This window comes from Chenopodium quinoa, unplaced genomic scaffold (genome assembly GCF_001683475.1).
Source record: "Chenopodium quinoa cultivar QQ74 unplaced genomic scaffold, ASM168347v1, whole genome shotgun sequence".
NCBI classification, from domain to species: Eukaryota; Viridiplantae; Streptophyta; class Magnoliopsida; order Caryophyllales; family Amaranthaceae; genus Chenopodium; species Chenopodium quinoa.
In genome coordinates this window covers 2994378-3018500 of record NW_018745650.1, presented here as the reverse complement: position 1 = coordinate 3018500, position 24123 = coordinate 2994378, and the positions used below count along the sequence as shown (strand labels likewise).

At 35.9% G+C, this 24123-nt stretch overlaps 1 protein-coding gene across 1 annotated transcript; it reads left to right on the top strand.

Annotated features, from left to right (window-relative positions):
• Window positions 1-13925: 13925 nt before the first annotated feature.
• Window positions 13926-15584, top strand: LOC110716953 (endochitinase EP3-like). Its single transcript, XM_021895604.1, has 2 exons — window positions 13926-14385; window positions 15010-15584. Exons 1-2 carry the CDS (start codon window positions 13974-13976, stop codon window positions 15408-15410), a joined length of 813 nt encoding a protein of 270 aa, XP_021751296.1. The 5' UTR covers window positions 13926-13973; the 3' UTR covers window positions 15411-15584.
• Window positions 15585-24123: the final 8539 nt, after the last annotated feature.

Genomic DNA, 24123 nt, shown 5'->3' with positions numbered 1-24123 from the left:
GAACAGGTTTCCTATTTCCCGTAGGATAACGGAATTTTGTGAAATCAAGAGCAAGTGGCTCCCGCTTCTTGGATTTAGGATGAGGAGTCGCCTCTCGCCCTTGAACTGGCTTCCTCTTCAGTGAAGTGGAAGGTTTTTTGGCCGACTGCTCTCTGACTGAAGCAGGCGGCTGTTTGTTGATCAATTCTTGAATCTCTCCCTTGAAGCCCCTCATGAAGGTCATGAGTTCGTTCCTTGTGATGGGAGCAGACCCATCAGTCGGCTGTTGCCGAGCAGGCTGGGCGCCTGCTGGCTCGCTTCCTGTTTGAAGATGCTCCCGTTCCCCCCTTTCGGTATGACGGGTACGTCGGGCCCTTAGGGTCCCGTCTGGAGCTGTATGAGTTTCCACTTCAAATTCACTTTCGGTGTCATGGTCCGACTGAACTTGAGGGTCGTCTAGGGGACGCCTCTCTTCAGGAGTCGGTACAGACTTGGATGCCATCTCAGAAGTACTCTCCCCACAGACGGCGCCAAATGTTTCGGGGTTTTCTGATGTCCTGCGGGAGAGTTACAACACCAAGACTGGAACCGGCCGCCTGTACCTGCAAAATAACGGAGACTCCTGAGAGCTCCGCCTCCAACGGTCAAGTTAGTACCTGATTAAGGAGTAATGATTACGGAAATTAAAGTAATAAGGTCTCTCTAGGTGAGAGTGTTTGATGTATAATCCGTGAGTGATTAGTGTTCTGTCACTTTTTCTCTCTCTCTGATTCTCTCTTTTTCCGTCTGTCTCCCTCTTAATGAGGATTAAGAGGAGTATTTATAGTCTTGAGAAGCGTGCCACTCTCTAGGTTTAGGGTAAACCTAGGGCTGACCGGGCTTCTAAACAGGATTGGGCCTTGGTGGCCGGTTTTCCCATTTGGCATGGGTGGACACATGGCGTGTCTCAATTGGTCCGCAGAGGACGTATCTGTGATTGACACGTGGCAGAACCTGGTTGGTCCACTTGTCAGACGGTGATTGGAGGATAAAAATCCCCTAATCAGAAGGGGCCAAGAGAGGACACCTTCCCATATCCCATGGCATAACTCTTAGCAAGAATTAGTGTCAAAGCGATAGAGGATGAGTCAGATTCCATATGCTTCGCTTATTGGATCGATCATGTATGCCATGATATGTACTAGGCCGAATGTATCGTTTCCTTGAGTGCTACGAGCCGATACCAATCAGACCCAGGAGAGGCGCATTGGACTGCGGCCAAGAATATCCTAAAGTACCTTAAAAGGAACAAGGATAAGATTCTGGTCTATGGTGGCTGTAATGATTTGGTTTTTGAAGGTTATACTAACGCGAGCTTCTAGACTGACAGAGACGACTCCAAGTCACAGTCAGGGTACATATTCTGCCTAAATGGAGGAGCGTTTAGTTAGAAGAGTTCTAAGCAAAGCACCACTGCAGATTCTACAACTGAAGCCGAATACTTGGCAGCTTCGGAAGCACCTAAGGAGGTAGTTTGGATTCGTAAGTTCATTAGTGAACTTGTTGTTGTCCCTCCATCAAGGGTCTGATAGACCTCTATTGTGATAACAATTGAGCTATTACTCAGGCCTGGGAGCCAAGAGAACACCATAAGGTCAACATGTCAAGCGGCGATTTCACGTGATATGGGAATGGAAGTCCGAGGGTGAAATCAGAATTTGTAAGATTGGAACGGACGACAATGTAGCTGATCCATTGACTAAACCTTTGCCTCAACTGAAGCACAACAAGCACGTTGAGGCAATAGGAATCAAGCATGTTGAAGATTAGCTTTGAATTCCCTGTATATGTGTTTTAATTAAACTTGATGTCTTAATGTAAAACACTATGTTGAACTATTCGATTTTGGAGAAATTACATTTTCTGCTAATTTGTTATTACTCCATTTTTATTCAATTGTGGTGTAGAATTAAATAATGAGTCCATTCGATTACTGAAAATATTCAAAACAGGGTATCAAGACCATGTCTTATATAAAGAAACACCTGTTAAGTGAACATTGAATATTTTAATCGAAAATTATCCCTAATCAAGGTCATTTAAACGATGGACGATTAATGACCACTAGATATTAGTGTGTAGTATGATTTATAGCACCGTTTCTTGTGCTATGAGGACATGATTGTCATAAGCATAGGTACTAGTTTGGAACTATACTAGATCGACCTATGAAAGTACTTTAAGAGATTTAAAAACCGTCATAAGTACATTTCTCATTATAGCTATCGGAACCTTTTTCCTCGACCATGAGTATTGTAAGTTCTCTTGTTTGAGTACTAGTCGTTTTGATGTTGTCAAACTTCTTTCGTAAATCGGGATTATAACAGCAACATTTGGGTGACTAGGTCCTCTCAGTAAGGGAAGCTAACAATACAAGACTGGGAATGCCCCCTATTAACAATAGGGAATATGTCTTTGTTATTTACAAGGCCTCTCGAAGAATGAGACTGTGAAAATGCATGGCCGTGCTTAGATGGATTTTAGAACTCATCTGCTTATTGACAGTCAAACTCGGGAATCGAGAAACACTTCAGGACGTAATAAGGATGACGAAGAATCTTACCTTATAGTTCATGAAAAGACATTAAGCGACATAGGAAAAGGGCTATACACTAATTGCACACTTGTCCGAAGGACAACTGGGAGATTGAAAGGAATGGTGTCCTTCCAACAAGTGTATTATTCCGGTAGAGGGTTCGGAATTATTAGAAAGCTAATTCTTCAGTGAGGTCAAGTGATCGGTATGCCTAGGTGGAGGCCGCTTCCAATCAGTAATATTAATGCATAATTAATATTACGGCTTAATTTTGACTGAAACCTTTGGGTCGCACCCCAATCAAATAACCGATCCCAATCAACGAATCAATTCGAAGGATTAGATGAGTCATTAGATTATTACGAACAAAGACGTCGGATATCGAGCTTCGAGCGTCGAGACCGAGCGTTGCAAGTTGAGTTGAATTTTGAATTTGACGAGACGTGGAATTAAGCAAGCGACAAGTTTGAGCCTAGCCGTAGCCTCGCATTGGCCTAGCCATGTGAGTACTAGGCTAGGCGAGGTCACCAACCTATGCATGCCTAGCATCGCCTAGCACACGCACATCGCATGGCCCAAGCATCACAAGATGCGTGCCACGCGTGTTGTGGTTGTGGTAGCATTGCTAGGAGTGCTTCTAGTATAGCAGCACCATCCATCGCAACATGCTAGGCATTGCCAAGCACAACCCGCAAGCATCGCAAGGCGAGCAGCAGGAAATTGCTTGTTAGGCCTCACTACCGTAAGGAGGCAGTATATAACACACACACCACAGCTCACTATGCGTGCTTGTGCTATGGGCTATGCGTGCTAGGCAACGTCACACACCAAGCACCCTAGGCCTTGCCTATCGCACAACATCACGCACCAAGCAGCAGCGTGCTAGGCATGTTAGGCTGTGCGTGTGTGTGCTAGCAAAACGCACCAAGAAACAACGTGCTAGGTATACTGGGTTGTGTGTGTGTGCTAGCAAGCAGCACCAAGCACCACGCCAATTGTAAAGTACGCACCAAGCAGCAGCGCATGCGTGTGCTGGCTGGCTGTGTGTGTTAGCTGGCTGCGCAGGTGCGTGGGTAGGCTGGCCAGCAGCCCAGCCTTGGTGCTAGGCGCCAGCTTGCAGCCTTGGCAGCTAAGGCAGGCTGCCAGCCAGCCAACTGGCGAGGTGGTCCGATTTTTGTATAGGGAAAAAAGGTTTTTGCTTCGCTTGGGGAGCAAGGTGATTTGGTCCCCCTTGGGTGGTTCTCACCTACTCTCTCCGTCCTTGTGACACTTGGAGCTTGTTGATTGCCTTGTATTTTTATTTTGTTTTGGATTAAAACAAAATAGAGGAAAATGCAAATCTCCCACATTGATGGGAGAAGGTAGATCAAGTCTCCATTCCCTATAAATACCCAAGTTTTGGGTTTGGGAAAAATCACTTGAGTGGAACTAAAAGGGCATCTCCTTAGTAAAGTGAGAAAACCTTAAGTTTGTAATACTCTAGTTTTTATTGGTCAAGTCCTGACTAACCTTCAAGATTAGGACCATTGGGATCGGGTCGAGGGTGCGAGCTATAGGAAGCCGTCGCACTTGTGAGGCTCGAGATTTGAAGTAAGCGCTCGTGAATCGAGCGAAGCACGCGTCAAGGGTAAGAATGTCTTTTCTCTTTCTCTCTCTTATGTTGTTATTTATGTGATTAAATGTTTAGTTGCTTTAATTAGTGAGCGGGTCTTGGGCGGGTTTCTCTTCCGCGTAGCATTGGACGCTACGAAACCCAACATTTGTCCCCGTAGCTGGACCTCTCTGGCCAGACTACGGTGTCCTCCGCATTTGGCGTGCATAAGATATGACCATGCCCCATAACATGGTCAGCTCTAAAGCTCCCGATTTTATCCGCCATCATTTTCCGCCTACCTGGGTGAACATGATGATAGTTGGCGGCATATTGCTCTCGGCGGGTAGTAGACGGCTCCGCCCAGTCTTCTCCCATTTCTACTGAAAGGGATTCTCTCGCTGTCTCCAGTAGAGAGTGCCTCTCTTCATAGTCATCAGAGAATTTGCTTGAAGTACTTGGCTCAGAATCACTACCTGAGCTCTCGGACCTAGCGTCTGCCTGACGGGCTAGATCAACAAAGCCTGGAATGTCATTTTGAACCTCCTCCCCTAATTATTCCAAAATGGAATCACTGGGGGTGCTTGGGGCGACGGGCGGCACGTCAGAAATCTCACTGATAGGCGCATAGAAGGAGTAGTCGTCTAAGTTGGTCACCCTTGTAGTTCTTTTAGTTATGGCCATGGTGTCCTGCACAGACACATAGACAGTCGAACTTGGGGCAGTTCATAAAGGGTGGTCCAGCAAGGGGCAGTCGGCATTCCTGGTTCTAGATTCAGCCGTCCCCGATGACCGGCTGATCACTAACCTAGGTCGTACCGTGTGCTTTTGGGAAACCATTTCAAAAAAAGAAAACAAACAAAGAGAAAGTACAAGTTACAGGCGGTTACCTTTGATTTAAAAAGATTGAAGGTGCTTGAAAAAATCTAACGGTTGTAAGAGCAGGCGCTCAGCTAGCAAGCGGCAGTCGTTCTCCAAGAAGATGTCAAAGGCTAAAGTCCAAATTCTGAGAGTTTGAAAATTCTAGAATGTCCAAACAAATGATTTGGACATCCCTTATTTATAAGGGGGTGAATTTCAAGAGACAGTAAAAAATAAAAAAAATAAAAAATGATAAAAACCGTTGGCTAATCAGAGCGTGACACCTGTTACAAGTGCCACGTGGCAAGCCACATCACCCCTGTGAGGGGCAAATGATTAGGGGATTTATCCCTGCCACGTGGACTAATGAAACCCTGCCACGTGTCATCCACATGGACCAACCATAGTCTACTACATGTCACTCAGTAAAGAGTCCCAAGTGGACTAATTAGAGCACGACACGCGGCAGACAGATTACCAACTTGGACAAGCAGCCTTCCAAAGCCCATACTCCAAGAAAGCCCAATAAGGCTTAGGTTTTCCGTAAACCTAAGACTGGCACGCATTACGAGACCCTATAAAAGGGAGATGTTTCCCCTTGGGAACAGAGAATTCAGAAATTATTAAACACACGTGTGCATTAATTGCTGAGCATTAACTCCAGCTTTAATTGCACTTCTTGAGAGCTAAGGCTCGGATTTCGAGGCTATCTCAGATAGCCGGATGATCACCCCTCTCCTAAGTGGAGCCTGATCCCCTTTATTTCCGCATCTTTTACATCCGAACACGTTCTAACTTGATCGTCGGATGCGGAACTCCCACCCACGAGAGTTTGGCAGGTATAGGCGTCCAGAGGCCAGTCTTGGTGGTTTAACTCTCCCGCAAGAGACATAAAAAACCCCGAAACACAGGTGGTAGCAGTGGAGGGTTTGGGACGATGGATGAGGATGGTAGTGATTATCCATAGTTCTCGAGCCAATGTTGTTGCCTTGACTTCTCATTGTTGTATAGCCACATTACAAGCCGATTTTTCCCCATTGGTTACTAGTCCCAAGCTTAGCTTGGGGGAGCTTTTAGTGAGTGAGGTGAGAGATTTTGTAGTATCCTTATATTTTGCACGATGTGGGTGGGTTTTGAGAAGTTGTTTTGTTCTTGATTGTGGTTTATTTTTGATGAGTTGAAAGATGAATTTTCTTGGAAAAATAAAGTATAATGAAAAATAAAAGAGAATTTCAAGAAGAAAAAAAAAAGAAAGTGAACTTCAAAAGAAAGAAAAAAAGCAAAAAGAAAAAAAGATTGTTTAATGTTCAAATGTGCTAATTGAAGGTTGTTCAAAAGAAAGAAAAAAAATGAGTTCCAATGAAATAAAAACAAGTTGAAGAGTTCAAAGTTTGTTGATTCGCTCAAGTTCTTTATTATTATATTTATATGAGCGAGATTGTAAGTGTTGGGAAATTTTGATATTTGGATGTTGGTGAACTTTTGTGGAGATGAATTGATTGGTTTTGGAGATGTTTGGTCATTATTTATTTTAGACCTTGGTTTCATTAGGATTTGTCTCCCTTAAGCATAGCTTTACTCTCACATTTTCCCAAATTTATCCTACCTTTACCCTAGCCTTACGTTACAAGCTTTAAAGACCTTCCGACCTTTGTGCATAGAGTTATATGGATGTGAAATTAGTTGTTTATCAATGCAAAGAATGATTTGACATATTTCGAGTCAACTATTAGGTAAAGTGTTTGTTTTCTTAAACACACGAGTGTTGTGAGTTTGGGAGGGCATTGTTCACAATAAAGGGGTTGGATGGAGAGCGATCGGACACATTTTATATCCACCACATAAAAGAGTGAAGAGTGTCTGAGCACTAGTCTTGAATTCCATTATACACTTGTGCTTCGCTTTGTTTGACGATTGTTAGGGAGGATGAGTAATTGGATGGATTTGATTGGTAGACTTTGATGCATATTTGTTCAATTGCCTTGAGTCGATTATGCTTGGTTTTAGTTGAATTTGGGGTGAAGTATGTTTTATTTGTTCATTGATCAGCTCTTTACTTTGAGATAAGCAAAGGTTTGGCTTCGGGGAGTTTGACATGTCTATTTAATATAATGATTTACCCCCGTCCCTTGGTCATATTTTGGAGTATTTTTGGCTCTATGGAGCCACTTTTATTACTAATATGCGTTTTACAGTGTTTTCGTAGTTTTGGTATTGTTTTATAGGAAATTGTGGACTTGTAGCATTTTCCCAGACTTATTTGAGCCACTACGAGCATTGGAGTAGGATCGCATTCATATGACCACATTCTGAAGCCCAAGGCCGAGTTGGAGCAATCAAACCGGTGATTAAGGGCTTGGTGAAGAAAAAGAGTTCGAGGCATTGGACTGAGTTATAAAGACCCGAAGAGGAAATGTTGATTGGGCCATGAAATAGCCTAATTGAGAAGTCCATATATGCCCGAGAGCTCGCCCGACAGGGGAAGCCCTCCCCCTGAGGCGCGCCCGGCTGGGCAAGGCAGATAGGGAAGGATAGCTCTTCGCCCTAAGGCGCGCCCTACCGGGCGAGCGAGAGAAATTTCACAAGCAAAGGCGGGCCCGGCCGGGTGAGATAGCACCCGACCGGGCGCGTGTTTTTGAGGAGTGTTTAGCGACTTTTAATTTGCTTCAATCTAGGATTTGTTAGCTTAAGTATAAATAGGATTTTGTTAAGCGAAACGATTACGTCTTTTCATTAGCTAATTTCCAGATTTTAGTTTTAAGCTTTTAATTAATACTCTTGTTCTCTCAACACTTTTGGTTTATGCAATTCCATATTTCCGTTTATTTTGGTAACGATTCCTATCCATTTTAATTTCATTAATTTAATTGCTTTGATTAGTCATGTCTTGTTTATTTATTTTGCTTAGTTTAGATTTAAATATGTGTGAGTAGTTTTATTTTTAGGGTTATGCGGATCCATAAATAATATATATGAAGGGGTGATTTTTTATTGTTGATTTTCAATGCTTTGGTTGATTTTCTATTGATTGATTTAATGTTATGCAATTACATTAGGCCTGGTTTAACTGTATGAGTTATGTAATATTGATTCGAGATTCGAGAGATGAGAATTGATGTTTAGGATTAGTTTCAATAGGCAGGTTAATTTATAAATGGTTAAGTCAAGATTTGAGAGATGCGATTTAATACCGGTAGATTAATTCTGTGATTGTAATACGTAGCGAAAGCCCTTTATGATTAATTGATGCATTGATAATTAATTGCCGTGTTTTACCCTGGAATATTATTTATTGGTGAAACTATACCCTAGGCTTTGATTTATTGCTTTATTCTTAATTTTATTTGCTTTATTTTATTTAATCTCCTTAGTTTAATCCTCATAAGAAAAACTTTATTACTTAATAGTTTAGATTATATTAATTATTTAGGAATATAAAGACTTGTTTCCCTGAGGATTCGACCCTACTTCCCTATCTATTTTAGTTAGAGGACTTAGGTAATTCTTTTGATTAGGAGATACGACATTATCTTGTCAGTCCCAGATACTGGATCTGAGACTGGGGAGTCTGGCTTTGCTAAGCTCACTACTGGGGAAGTTCTCCAGCCACCTGAGTCCCATCCTATGATGGCTAGGAGTGCTGTTGGCTCAAGTTCTGGTGGGAAGTGCGTAAGATCTGGTCTCTCTAAAGGTCTTGAGCCAGATGATGTGTACATGGCTTACCTTCAGATCTACTACCCCCAATACTACATTCCCCTAAACTAATTCGGTAGCGTAAATTCTTAAACCCTAATTTGTTTTTGGTTGAATTTTGGTTACTTGTGGTTTGGATTATTGTTTGGCTTGAAAATCCTAACTGTTGCATGTTGATGGTGTTGTTTGTTGGCTTTATACCACGTTACTGCTCTAGTTGTTGGCTTTCAGCCATGTTACTGCTCTGTTTGTTGGCTTTGAACCATGATAATGCTCTGTTTGTTGGCTTCCTGCCTTTGTGTTTCACCTGGTTGGCTTTACTTGTGGCTTGTGAGTTGTTAGTATGATGTTACTTGTCCTGGCCATTATGGTGGCCTGATGTTATTTTGTGGCCTGATGTTACTTGTTGTTGCCTTGTATGAGTACTTCTGGCATCTTTTCTTGGTATGGTGTTGCCCTTAATTGCCTAGTAACATCTGAGTCCCCACTTAGGTCCTATACTAGATGCATTGAGTCCCCAACCATGTAATGCATCATTGTGTTTATGTTCCAAATGATGAAGGGACTCAACTGATAGCTTATTGTTAAGTGTGGATGCTCTAGTGACTTTAATTTGATGTTGTAGTTAAGGTACCCACTTTCAAGATTGCTTTGAGTGAAAATACCCTTTTTGATGGACTAGCTACAAAAGGTTTTTGTTTTCATTCATTCAATAAGTTGTGTTACTTACAAAAGTGTTGACAACTAACCATGCCACCTTACTACATGACTGGCTACAAATGTGCACTAAGTATTTACCAAAATTTACATAACCAAAACATAAACTAAAACAAAAGACAAGTTTAGGGAATAATGGTTATGTGTGGCAGTCTATGAGTCCCAAAAGCTGGTTCCTTCTACTATTATGTGCTTAGTCTGCATTCACCTCCATGTTTGCTTCTTGTTGCTAGTTGCTTGTTGTTGGTGCTTCAATTGTGTTCAAGTACTACACCACTGTCTGTATGAGTTCCTTGTCTACCTCTAGTAACTCAGGAAGTAGGCCTTGTCTGTCGAGCTTCTCTTTTTCATGTGTGGAGGCACAAAGTTGTTCCGTCTCATCTTTGCTAGTATTTCAAGCATGCAAGACTATAGGGTCATCTACGTGTACTTGTTGACAGTTGGGTCAAATTCATCCCAAGCTTCTTCCACTCTTTCTATTAATTCATCAAGATTCTTGGGAAATGATTGATATCGAATGGATTAAATTACCCTAAAGAGATCTAGGTCTAACACATTTAAATCTGGACTTTGTGCTGGTTGAAACAAAAAATGTATGTTGAACCTGTATGCTTCACATGCTGCTTGAAATTCTGCATCTTTTGGTACTTAATGTGGCCTAGCATTGTCCCACTGAATTGTGATATCCTTTGGTAATTGGGGGGGGCATTTCTTATGTAGAGTTGGAATGACATGATTGAGTAGCATGTCCCTTATAGCTTCCTTGTTGACTGACTGGACTGCCTTTGTTTCAAGTGTGCCTTTGTCTCTGTTTTTGATTTTCTTCTTTGCAACTTCATACTTGACAGAAGGGAACACCCATACTTCCCATCATGCAAAAGGTTCTTATCTTCATCATAGAGTGGCTTGCCTATCATACCCATGAACATAGCTTTCAGCTTGAATCTCTTTGATTGTTGTGCTCTGTATGGGTCTTCTTCATTGGGTAGCAGATAAAAGGTTCTTGCTTCTGGGTTTAAGTAGAACCATTTCTCATTTATGTGGATTGTTTGTTGCATATGTCTAAAGGTAGGGTCCCCCACAACAGGAATGGGGTTTACAAAGCTTAGAACACACTTGAGTCTTGCTATTTTGTGATTGTCTGTAAGTGCTAGGTGATTGGTTGCTGTGTGTGTTCTAAGTCTGCCTTTTTTTCTTAACCTATGTATGGTGGAGGATGACACATGAAGGGCAGCAGCATAGCTCCTTTGAGTGGTCCTCTTATACAGAGGGATTGATACCAATCATTCATCTGAGTACTCTTTGGGTTTGGGACCTATTTTACCAAGTTTTTTGCTCCTAACATCGATAACATTCCCCTCCCCTAAGTGTTTTTTAACTACCTGGAACCATCTTATTGTTGTTGATCTGTGAACATTGTGTTTTTCGGCTAAGTTGGATAAAAATCCTTTTGGCAATGAGTCCCGTTCCATGTTCAGCAAGATATCATCATCAAGTTGCCTCTTTTCATCAACTGTCATTTCTCTCTTCCTCCTTGTTCCGTCTGCTTCATCTTCTTCTGTATCATCATCATCTGCATCATACCCATTCTCTGCCTGTTTGGTGTTGGCTTGTTGGTTTTCCATGTTTAATTCATAATTGAATGAATCATGAAGTCCCATGCTATGATTTTATGTTGCTTGTTGTTGTTCCTCTTCATAAAGCTGTTGCAGCCCATAAAAATCAGCTTCAAAGAATTCTACCATGAGTCTCTTGCTAATTTTGCAGATGAGGTGAAGGTGATGAAGTGGCGGCTGATGGTTATTTTTTTTTTTTTTTTGCGGTCTTCAATGGAGACTAATTTGTGTACATATGCATGCTGCTGGATCTAACAGGGCACTTAGAAATTAGGATGATTATTTACTAATTTTAGGAACTTGTAATTTGTAGGGCTGACTGTTTTGTAAACTTATATTTCGTTGTTTTTGTGAACAAATTTGATACTTATCCCTCCCTTCCTCTAATCCCATTGACAGTGTAGAAAAAAAAATGGGTTTAGTTGGGTGGGAGACCTCTTTATAAAGGGGTCCTTTTGGTTGAAAAGAATGAAAATTTAAATTTGGGATGAATTTGGCTAAAGATTTGAATTTTCGCGAAAAAATAAGGAGGGAAAAGGGAGGCTTTACAAAATTTGGGTATTTTTTCCCAAAAAGTCAGAAAAGAAAGAGTGGGAAAAAACCCACTCAAAAGAGTTCTCACTTGCTTCCTAAGAGTAAAATAAGGGACCACTTTCTTTCTCTCCATTTTATCTCTCCTAATACTATACCCCTCCACTTAATTAATCTCCCTTCAATCTTTTGCCTAGGAGTCCGCAAACATGTCCTTTGTTGCGAGTAATATAAAGCAGAGTTAGTATATATATTTCGCAACCCCCTTACTAATAATTAACAACTCACCTTTCGACTCAAAGTCTCCTCACGATATCGGGTCGAGGATGTTACCAGTAATAACCTCCGTCAAGGCCACCGTTCACCACCGCGAAATTAATTTTTTGATCAGAGAGAAACAAAGATCTAGTTTTAAGGTAAAGAAGTGAAGAGAGAAAATAGAGAACTCAAAAGTAAAAAAGAAACGCGTTTGTCAAAATTATTTTCTTTTTCATTTATTTTTCTTTTTTTTTCAATAAACATTTGCCCTAAATTTTGAATTTCAAAACTTTATATGAAACCTGCTTTTATTAAAAAGGAAATTGTCATTCATGCCCTTATTATTGTCCACTAGGACTCTATACAGTATCCTAGACAATCTCTTTGAAGCATATCATTCCAAAATAATATATGTAATTATCCCACATTGATAAAAGTTGAGAGATAAAGTCACTTCACAAGGTTAGGGGGTTACTTCTCTTAGTTCAATATGGTTTTGGGGTAGAACCTTATTGGACTTGTGAAGTAGACTCTCTCTCTCTTAATTGATTGCGGGTGCTAATAAAGCAGATAGCGACTCGTCTTTTGACATTTACCTCGAGTCCTCAGCTCGTTCAGGCTAATACTTGGCTCAATTCAACTAGTTGACATCCGTAATTATTGTATGATATGGTTTAAAAGTTTGTACTCTCACCTCTTATTTCCTTAAAACAAACGTAATATTTAAACATAGTCAACTATCTAGCAGGAAGATAATCCATGGGAACATTATTTAATGTTTCGCTTAGTTTGAACAAGTCTAGAATTGAAGCCCACAACTTAGTAATAATTGGCATACCACATACTGTCCCATCCCATGTTATAACATATAATAATATAATATTGATTTTTTTTTTCTTCGAGATATAGCTTTAGCCATTAAAATATTATATTAAATATTAACTAAAATTTTTTAAATCTTAATATTTATATTAGGTATACATTGAAACGAATAAAATTATGTGTCTCAAGACTGTTTTTTTTTGTTTTTTTTTTAATCACAGTACATTAATTATTTTTTTTTAATAAAACTGCATCTCTTGAGGGACGGAGCCATAATTTTATTATTAAGAAGGCCAAATTAAACTTAATATATGTACTAATATCTCGTGCATTAATAAATATAATATTGATATGTCAAAAAATAGTGTGAACAAGTTTTATGTTAAAAAAAATCGAAAAATATAGAAAAGGGAAATTAATGCCTAGAGTTATACTATAGCCTTATTATACAAACTAGTAAACTAAGTAGTGTTGCAAAATAATAGAACTAGTAAACTAAGTAGTGTTGCAAAATAATACGGAGTAAAAGCTTAAAAAAATTGTAAGAAGCGAGGTTTGAACTTGAGACTTCCAAAATAGATCTCATTAACTCTATTAACAACTAAGTTGTGATACACTTTCCATGGCCCACGTCCGCCACCCGTTGGTTCCGCTACTGCTATCTCTCTAAACTAATTTTTTTTATACATTTATTAAATATTTTTTATCAGGTTTTTTAAAGATTGACCATGAAAATGAAAATATGTACTATATACTTCCTCTGTTACACAAATATTGCAACAAGGATGAAATTACGTATTCTAAAGCACATTTTATATGCTTAATATCTATAATTATATAAGAGTTAAAATTATAAAAAGTTAATATAGCGAAATTATTTTACGAGACGAATTTAACAAGACCCCACATTACTATATTTTAATTTTCGTATAAATCATAATATGTGGTCAAATAAATGTGATAAATAGTGTAAAACTCCAATTGTTTTAATATTATTAGAACATAGAAAGTATATCATAACTTTATTATAAGCTGCGTGAAGGAAACATTATAAATTAAAATAATTCCCAAAAAATTCGTTAGAGTCAAAGTCAAATGTCAATACTTTGAACGTATAATGTATTTCACAAGTTGCGCCGTATAGAATCGCCATAAAATATTAAATAATGAACAAGAGTGACAATAATTAGTGGATTTGGACAATCTCTTAGCGTAATTAACTAACTAAGCTAACTTCTTCCCTAGTTTACTTCTCTCATTTTCTTCTATAAAACCAATTTACTCGTGTTGAGTTTCCTCGTCCAACACATTACAAACCTCTAAACCCAAAATGTCTTCCCTAAGGCCAATTTTCGCCATACTCGTGGTGGTTACTTGTATTTCAAGTTACCTAGTTGTAGCCCAAAACTGTGGCTGTGACACTGGTGTATGTTGCAGCCAGTGGGGTTACTGCGGTAACGATGATGCCTATTGCGGTGAAGGGTGCCGCGAAGGCCCTTGCTATTCTACGAACCCGACATCAGGTGGTGGTGGTGGTTCGATATCTGATATGGTGACTGATGCCTTTTTTAATGGAATAATTGATCAAGCTAGCTCTAGCTGTGCGGGTAAAAACTTCTATAGCAGGTCTGCTTTCTTGGATGCTCTCAGTTTCTACCCCGAGTTCGGAACTGGAGGATCCGGCGATGATACTAAGCGTGAAGTTGCTGCTTTCTTTGCTCATGTCACCCATGAAACTGGACGTAAGTTGAATACTCCCCTTGTTCGTATGTAGTTGGCATATTGTCTTAACCTCTCTTAATAAAGTATTAGAAGCGTACAAAAAATAGAAAGTTTATTAGAAAAATCTACTACTCAAATGATATTATTAGTTGTCAATTTATCATGTTTGTAACATTTCATCACACATATATTTCCATATAACTTAACTTATGTCAAACAAATTCTATCAATAACATATACAAAGTACTCCATACTTTTTTGCTTAATCATTGAACTTAGGTGATACTTAAATAAGAGTTTAAATGTTTGATAAAAAAATTTAAGCTTATAGTTAAAACCCACAATTGATTCTACGTTCTGCCACACCAACTTACATGAGTCACGTGGCTTGAAGTGTGGATATAACATATCTTTTCATATATTTTGCCATGCCACCTTACACGGGTTGTTTAGGCTTGAATTGTAGATATAACATAAGTCTCGTCATGTCCAATTTTAAATATGTAGTATTACTTTTTGGAAACGAGGGGTAGATGAAATTTAAATAAACTTGTGACATTCTTGTTAAGCGGACTCTTTTATAGATTTTTGTTATGGAAAATTTTACTCAATAACTAACTAAATAAAATTTTGCTCTTTTGTAGATTTTTGTTACATTGAGGAGATTGCAAAGGCAACTTATTGTAAGGAAAGTACAGATTGGCCCTGTAACCCAGATAAGCAATACTACGGCCGAGGACCAATTCAGATCACATGGAACTACAATTATGGACCAGCTGGTCAAAGCATTGGATTTGATGGTTTGAATGCACCAGAAACAGTTGCTAACGATCCAACTATCGCCTTTAGGACAGCCTTTTGGTTTTGGATGAACAATGTACACTCCCTTATCATCTCCGGCCAAGGGTTCGGATCCACCGTTCGAGCTATCAACGGTGGAGAATGTGGTGGGGGGAACACACCGGCAGTTGATGCTCGTGTAGGGTACTACACTACATATTGTAACCAGCTTGGTGTTTCACCTGGTGACAACCTTTCATGTTAAATTAGTTATAACATTGCTTAATATGTGTAAACAAACTTTATTATAATAACAAAAGAAATATGAAAACATGATATGTATATGTAAACTCAGGGTTGAGTCATGACAGTTTAATTTTATGTGTTGTTTCATTGTATCCTTTTTGAATTGATAATAAAAAAGAAATATTAATCATTATTCTTTAAGCTAATTGTTGGAACATACATCTATCAAATAAATGTATTTGATTTATTAGAAGAATTCAGTAGCTTCAAGTTTAAGTCAGAGTATATTAAATTAAATTACATATATTAAGCAAAAAAAATTATAAAAAAAAATAAATAAATAAATAAAAGAAAGAAAAAGAAAAGAGACGAAATCAATCACAAGAGTAGCGCCCGTTCCACATATAAAAAGAAGCATTTACTAGATAAACAAAGTGATCTAGGCCATTTTAGACGTGAAGGCGAATTGATGCCATGACCATTTGTACCTACAAGCATTTTTATACCGTCCTTGCAACATACAAATCATTATCGGTTACACACTTACATAGTGTGACTAATTTCATGGTGTACATATGTAGCTGCATTTTGTTATAAGATCGAGTAACCTTTATTTATTATTTTAAGTAACCTTATTTAAGGGTAACCTTATTGTGTTATAAGAGTAACTCAAATTTGTTAGTAAAAATTAAAAATAATAATCCCACTTTTGGTACAAGTACTGACAACTTAAGACCCCTAAAAGTGTTTAAAAAATAAATATTGCAACAACGAACAACAACCAATAATTACATGTGTAATTATGAATCTAATGCATTGTATAAGTTATCATCGTGTTCACTTTTTTTTTTGGTAAACATTGAACTAGATTAAAGCCATAAAACAAAGTAGCATAGAGTTAATGGCCAAAGCCAATATACAAAAGGCCCTGTCATACTTAGGGGGCTCCAGAATAGGTGGGTTTTCACCCCTAACAGTTAGCTGATTAGACAAGTTTTTTTAATCTAGCACACCAAAATTAAAGTTTGAACTAGTAGAAGCCGAGAAATTAACCTGGTCAGGCTGTACAATAGTTACAAAATGCTCCAGAATGGAGGCTTCACTTCGCAGAGAGCTAATAGTTTGAGGTAGAACCAACATAGCTTTCCTGGCCACAACATCTGCTTCCTTGACTGCTTCCCTGTTGGCCTTTGGTATATTTACCCTTCCTGCGGTTGAGATCAGGTCCCTGCACATTAAATAGTAATTTTCGATTTCATCAGTGCAAGCCACAACTTCATTAATTCCCTCTACTGCTTATTAGAGTCAGAAAATATGTGCACATCAATCCATCCCTCTAGCTTGGCCCATGCAATAGCCGCAATAAATGCTTAAGTTTCAGCCATGTGGGCAGAAGTAGTTGCAGTGTGAACAGCCATACCCTTTCTCCAAAGACCCTGCTTATCCCTGCATATGCAGGCTATGCTAGCTTGCAATGAATTTGGCTTGAAGGAGGCATCAACAATGATATTAACATCACTAGTCATGCAAGAAGACTGATTGGTAAAATGGCTGACACTATGAGGAGTAGAAGATTGAGGTCCAAGCAATGAAATTTCATTGGCAATATATTTGATGGAATTGATCCATCCCCCCAAAGGTGTATATTTCCTGTTAAATACCCAGTCATTTCTCCTCGACCACAATCTCCAAGTAGGAGATGGCAATTATAAATGGATATCCAAAAATCTGATCCATCCGATATAAATAAATGGACGAAAATCCGTGTAAAATGGATGAAGATGGATCGGATCTAATTCGGGTGGGCTCTGTTTCATCCGTCACCCGATCCGTCATCCATTTATCATTTGATCCGTCATCCACCCGATAAAAATATAAATTTTTTTTAACATTTTTTTAATAAACTTGTGTACAGTACATACATTTCTAAAAAAAATTATTTCTAAAAAATATAAAAGCCTCCATATTTTCTCAAACCCTAACCCAAATTGTGTGAAGACTTTGAACGCCACCCTTAAACCCTCACTCTCTTTCACTGAAACTACTCCACTGAGTCTGAACTCTGAAACACCTGCGGCATCCTCATTGGCGGGCGGCAGCTTCTCTCACCGACGACACTCCTCACCTCCCCTCTAATTTCGTTTGACTTAAGTTAATATTCTCGTTTATTTCTCTAATTTATTCTTCTAGCTTATGATGATTCCTAATCAAATATTGCTTCTTCTTAATTTACTTCCCCTAACTTAAATCAATTTTCCATATATCTTATTGGAAAACTTGTCATCAATAAGTCAACCTTTGCTTAGTTTTCTCAAACTAAGTCCAGCTTTTTTTTTTTTTTTTTTTTTTTTGAATAAAATAAGTCAAGCTTTCAATTAACTTAAAATAAGTCGACTTTTATAGCATATCTTCCCAAAATGGGTCCAAAACCTATTGGGTTGGGAGGTAATCGGTTGCTTCGGTAAAATTACGCCATGTCATAATTGATTGGTCCATGTTAATTAATTATTATAATAAAAGACTTTTTTTTTTAGTACTAAAAAAAAAATCAAAGAAAAAAATCCTTTTTTCTCTCTTCTCCTTCTCCCAGCCAAGCACCCCTCACCTTTCCTGCCGTTGCTCCCCCACTAGTACCCACATTTACACCCACACCGGCCACCTATGGCCCACAACTCCCTTTTCCCGCATTCCCCTCAACCCCCTTCCCCACCATTCCCTCCCTTCACCACCCTCAAAATCACCATTTCCTCCCACCCCTACCACCAAAATTACCACCACCTGAAACCACCGCCTCGCACAATCCACACAACCTCATATCTGGGCATGACTTGTTTTTAGGGGCATACCTATTCATGTGCATAGTGGTGCACGTGATTCACCAGTAATAAAAAAATAACTTATGTTCAGTTTTTTTTTTAAGATAAAAATATTAAAGAGACCTATGATTATAGATAACCGGTCTCTTTGATGCTGCTATTACATTTTCAAGAGCTTTGTGCTGCGCTCATTTTTTTTTTTAATATCAAAGATACTACTATTGCATTTTCATGAGTTTTGCGCTGCTTTCTTTTATAATTAAAGAGACCGGTTATATTTAATAACCGATCTCTTAAATTATATTACTTTTTATTTTTTTTTATTTTTTTTTTATAATTTTTGCATTTATTTATATCCTATATGTGTGCAACCAATTTTAATATTTTCCCCCAAAGCTTATCAATTAAGTAAAAATCATAAAGTTAATGTAATAGTTTTATAGTACCATTTGTTTGTAACATGTTATTTGTAGTACTTTTGATTCGTAAGATTGAATTTTTAAGTACTATTTGGTTGTAGTATGGATTTTTGTGTCCTATTTTTAGATAGAAATCAACTTGGTGAAATATAATTTTCTTTATACGTAGTCTAATTTTTGGATTGAAATTAATTCTGAACAAGATCTAAAATTTTTGTTTGTAGTTTCACAAGTGATCAATAATTGATGGTGACTCACCATCTCGGAAATCCTGGATCTGCCACTGCTTGTTATGGAAGGGTAATTCAATTCTTCCATAAGTTATAATTTTGGCAAAATACTTTAATCATATTGTTCTCCTTTTCTCTCCTCCTCTTTTCTAGGGTTTCTCAAAATTCTTGGTCGTTTAGGCCGGAAATAGTCTAATTTCTTCTGAAATTAGACTATTTTCGATCTTTTTTCCTTAATTTTCTTTAGTTTTGCAATTTAAGTTTCAATATATGTACACGAGTAGTGTAGATATTCGTCCGCCTCTCTATGGCGGAGTGTCTCCCTATGGTGGAGCTGTTAGTTTTTGTTAGTTTAGTTACTTGTTTATGTTTAGGGTTTGTTTATGTGTTAAGATTTATCAAAAAGGCAATCATCTTTTGCCCTATTATCAGTTCGATGGTAAAGCTTTGTGCAGGATCGCAACGGTTGTCAAGTTTTCAAATGCGTTCAAGTGAATCAGATGAAAATCATCCTTACAGCTACAATAGATCGTTAGACCGTCTCTCTAAAAAGGCTGTATATTCCAACAATGTGTGCGAGAGATGTACCACAATGCAAGATTTATTTAACGATCATAGCTTTGATGAAGAAAACCCTAATTTGATTCAATTTTATGTATTTGTTAATTTAGAATTCTTTTGTACGTAGATGTTGTATGGCTTTTTATTAATGAATTAATTTGTTTAAAAAAAAAATACTGTTGAAGTCAGTAGTGATTAGTGATTTACCCATTTGGAGGAGATTTATTCACGTAGTTATTATGGGATGTAATGTTATCTGTTTTTTTTTTCCTTCTTCTTCTTCTTTTTGGTTATCTGGTTTTCATGGTGGAAACATTGTTTTTTGAAGCTTTGTTGTTTGGACTCACTGAGTTGTCAATCAGCCAAAATAGATTTGGGCTTTCTTTTGAGATTTAGAGGAAATATGGTGGGTGGTAGAAAGGAAGAGGGTGGTGGCTTGACAACGGTGATGGAGGTGTTGTTGCCAGCCATGATGATAGAGGTGATTTTTAAAATTTTTTATAGCAGGTTACCGGTAAAATAAAATTACCTACTAATATTTTTATAGCAGGTTACCGGTAAAATAACTCATCTAAAGTTGAAGGGTAGTAAAAGTTGACTTATTTTGAGAACATGATTTATTTTAAGAAGATTGGTTAAAGGTTGACTTATTTTTGACAAATTTTCCTATTTTAAAAGTTAGTTAAAGTATTTTAGACACCTGAGAACTACAGAGTATTAAATAAGCTATATTATTGAAACATGTATTAGAGTTAGGATTGGTTTACAATTGTCCATACAACTATTCGGGGCATTGCTCGGTTCACAAAATAGTAAAAAAAAAAAAAAAAAAAATAGAGGGGGTTAAAGGTTTTTATATTAAAAAAAATTACATGGCACAAATTTCGTTATAACAAATTATTTATGTCTTATGATTCCTACATAATTCTAGCAAGTTAACTAGATTTAATTAGTGCCCTGCAATGCACGATAGTAATGATCTTTTTTTTATAATGAACTTTGATATAATATAAAAATGAGGCAACTCATGTGGAATAAACAAATACAATGCATATAGAAAAAATAAAATAATAAGGCAAAATTCATTAAAACTACAACTGAGAAAGAAAAAAATTTATTGTTGATTAGTTGAGTTGAAAATATTTAAAAGTAGTATACATTATATTACATTAATAATGCATATTATTCCCAATAAAAATATACAATCTAGTGACTATATGAGACTTATTTATAAATGTCTTTTAATAAACATCAAAACATTAATCAAACAACAAACTAAAATCTACAGTAAAACTATTGGCACAACATACAAGTAAATATATAAATTACAAATTATATAATATATCATCTTTATATCCAATAAAATAATTTCAATGGAAATAATTATTACTTAGATCATTAAAGGCAATAACAATCAATAATTAGGCAACACTAACTATATTATTAGTAGTACATTTTCTATTTATGGATTGCTATACATGATATCGTCGCTCTTTGTTATTATATAAAAATGTGTTTGGAAGCTATCCAATAATTCTAGTTTGATCATTTTTTGTTTATTGCCTTAAAATTTTATTTGTCGATGATAGCTATTTATAAAAAAAATAAAAATAAAATAAAAAACAGATTAAAAAAAATCACAAGAATATGTCACTTGTCACTATGTTCGACGTGTTTTTTAAAATGCAGCTTATTTATATATGTTAAATGTGATAAAATTATTATCTCAAAAGTGTTTTAGCAAAAGATAATAACTTTTTTGTATTTACTAAGTATTAAATTTTTTTTAATAATGTAATAACAAAAAATTGATTGATATTTTACATTTTCGAATTAGACATATAATATAGTTGTTGAACACGACATTTATTTTATGGTCTTATCTAATACTACATTAGTCTAATAAACAGTATAAAAAGGAATTTGGAAAAAAAAAATTAAGTGATATTTTAAAATACTTTCTTTAATATCAATTACTTCAATATGAATCAATTTTATTATTACTTTTTCGGTAAAACTCAATAATACTCGTTTAAAAGATAATTAAAAAAGAGTTGGAAAACTATTTTAGGTAAATGTGCATGGAAAATTTTAGAACACATTAAAAAGGAAAACATTTTATATAAATATAATATATAAGTTTGGAGTGATATTATAATAGTTTTATTATAAAAATATTCCAAAAATAAAATATTTTTTGCTAAAAGGGGAGAGGAAGTTTTGGAGGGAAAAAACAGCGTCAAGATGTGACACATATCACTTTCGGTGTGTGTTTTGGTATTAAGTTATTAAGTTATTATTGATTATTGGCAATAACTTCTAAAAGCTCGATGAAAAAGAAGAAGAAGAAGAAAGGAAGGAAAAAAAAAACTGAAAGCTTCTAAGATTTCTTCAAGATGCTTCTAGAGTTATGTGAAAAACTGAAAGAGCTTGTGTAGAGTTTTCTACGTACTTCATCCACTTCCATTCATCAACTATATATATGAGATGTTGGGCATCATATCATTTGGGATGATCCACCATAAGTCCATAATGCTTTGAGATTTCGTTCTCATATGCATCCCAATTTGTTTCATCTACACACAATCTCTTTAACCATGAACCTTGCTTCTTTATAATTAATCCTCTTTTGTAAATTTATTCCTACATAATGAGAGGAAAATGTCTGCATTGTAGATCTATATATCTAACTTCATAGAGTGGAATTTGAATTAATCATTGTCCCTGACATAATTTCTTAATACTTTAATCTTGATGTATTCAAATATTACAATCTTGATTAGGTCTACCACATTTAAATGTACGCAATTAATAAAATAGTATATAAATATTTGGTCAAAAATATCATTTGTATTATATATCTTCATCATCTAACAAAATGAAAGAAACTCAGTTGTTAGCCCAATTAAAACTATAATGTAGCCGAATCAAGACCAAATTTTGATTTTAAATATATTCTATAGTTTTTATTCAAGAATCCGCAATCCTTATTCCATGATTTTCAATCCTATGTTGAAATGTGCTATATATATATTTTTAGAATTTTAAATTATTTGATTTTTAGGACAATTTCATTTTTTTTAGTTTTGGATAACTACTGATATTCAAATAAAATACTACTAATGTTTCCCATATACGAATATTTACGGTGTGAAAAATTATTCACTACCCAAATTCTCTTTAAAATTTAAAACAATTTTATTTGAAAAAGAAACTCTGAATTCAGCATAATATTGTGATCTTGCAAACCAAAATATTAAAACTACACATATCGCAATTTAGATTCAACAACAAAAAAAAAAAAAACTTTACAAATAAAATTAAAATAAACATCAATCATTATAATTTGAGACAAACCTAACAGTTATTGTTTCAAGTCATATACATTCTTCCAAATAGGAATTTAGAATACTCTATATTTTATTTAATTACCAATCTTGCGGAATGACAAAAGGAATGCATACTATACACATCACACCCTTAGTATCAAAATTGGCAAAAACAATATAAAGGACGGTGACACCAAAATCATATGGTAGATCGCTCAATTACCCAAAAAAAAAAAAAAAAAAAAAGGCATACTTTTAAAATCACCGCATGCATCACATGCATATAGGGCTAATATATCTCTATTAATCAACTTACTAACCCACAAATAAATAATTTACAATAAAATTACTCCCTCCATGCTTTAATCAACCTACTCACCCACAAACCAATAATTTATTAACTAATCATATCTATAAAATCTTTCTGTAAATCCATTTGTTTCACTCACTCATTTGATGGGTATAAAACAAATACACTAATTAACAAACCTCTTTTTGTTTCCCCATATTTATATTCTCTAATTATAAATATTTTTCATGTAGATTAGCAAAAACTTTCATGATCACCAGGATACAACATCAACATTCCCATTATCAACCACGATAATTACCATAATCAACCACGACAATTACCATCACATTTGTGTCAACCTTACTGATATTACCTAATTCATCACTTTTTTCGCATACAAAATTATTTTTAATTTTTACATGTATTTTACTATATGATAGATTTTTAACTCTAAACTTCAACTTTGTTGACTTTTGTAAGGTTGAATTTGTAGTTTTTTTTAATTATTTTTTTCTTTTTAATTTTTTTATTTTAGTTGTAGTATATCTTTATGTAATACCCTGTATTTTTCATAATTATTAATTAATTAAATAATTATTATTAGTTAAAAAAAAAGTATTTTGGCAAACTAACTCATTTATTTAAATATTGGAGCCAAATGAGTATTTGAATTTAGGTGTAAAATACATTTTTTATCTTAATTATTATTTTGTATTTTAGAAAATATTTTATTGAATAAGTAATAAATATGAAAATATGTATTACCATATTTTCGGACATATATACATAAAATTTTCAGATTTTACAAAATTATTTATAAAATTATGGTGTCTGAATTTTTGGAAAGAAAAAAGAAAAGGGTTTTTGTAAATTATTATATCCTCATTTTTTAAGACTAAAAAATAGGATTTTATTTGATGAAAATCTAATTTTAAGATTTAAAGAAAATTAAATAATAATTTTACCATATAATAATTAGTGCATTTTATGTGCAGTTGGTCAAACCATTTGGTCGCTTGTAAAAGAACAAAGTGACCCTTATATGGTTCCAAAAAAATAAATAAAAATAAATTAACCCTTATGTA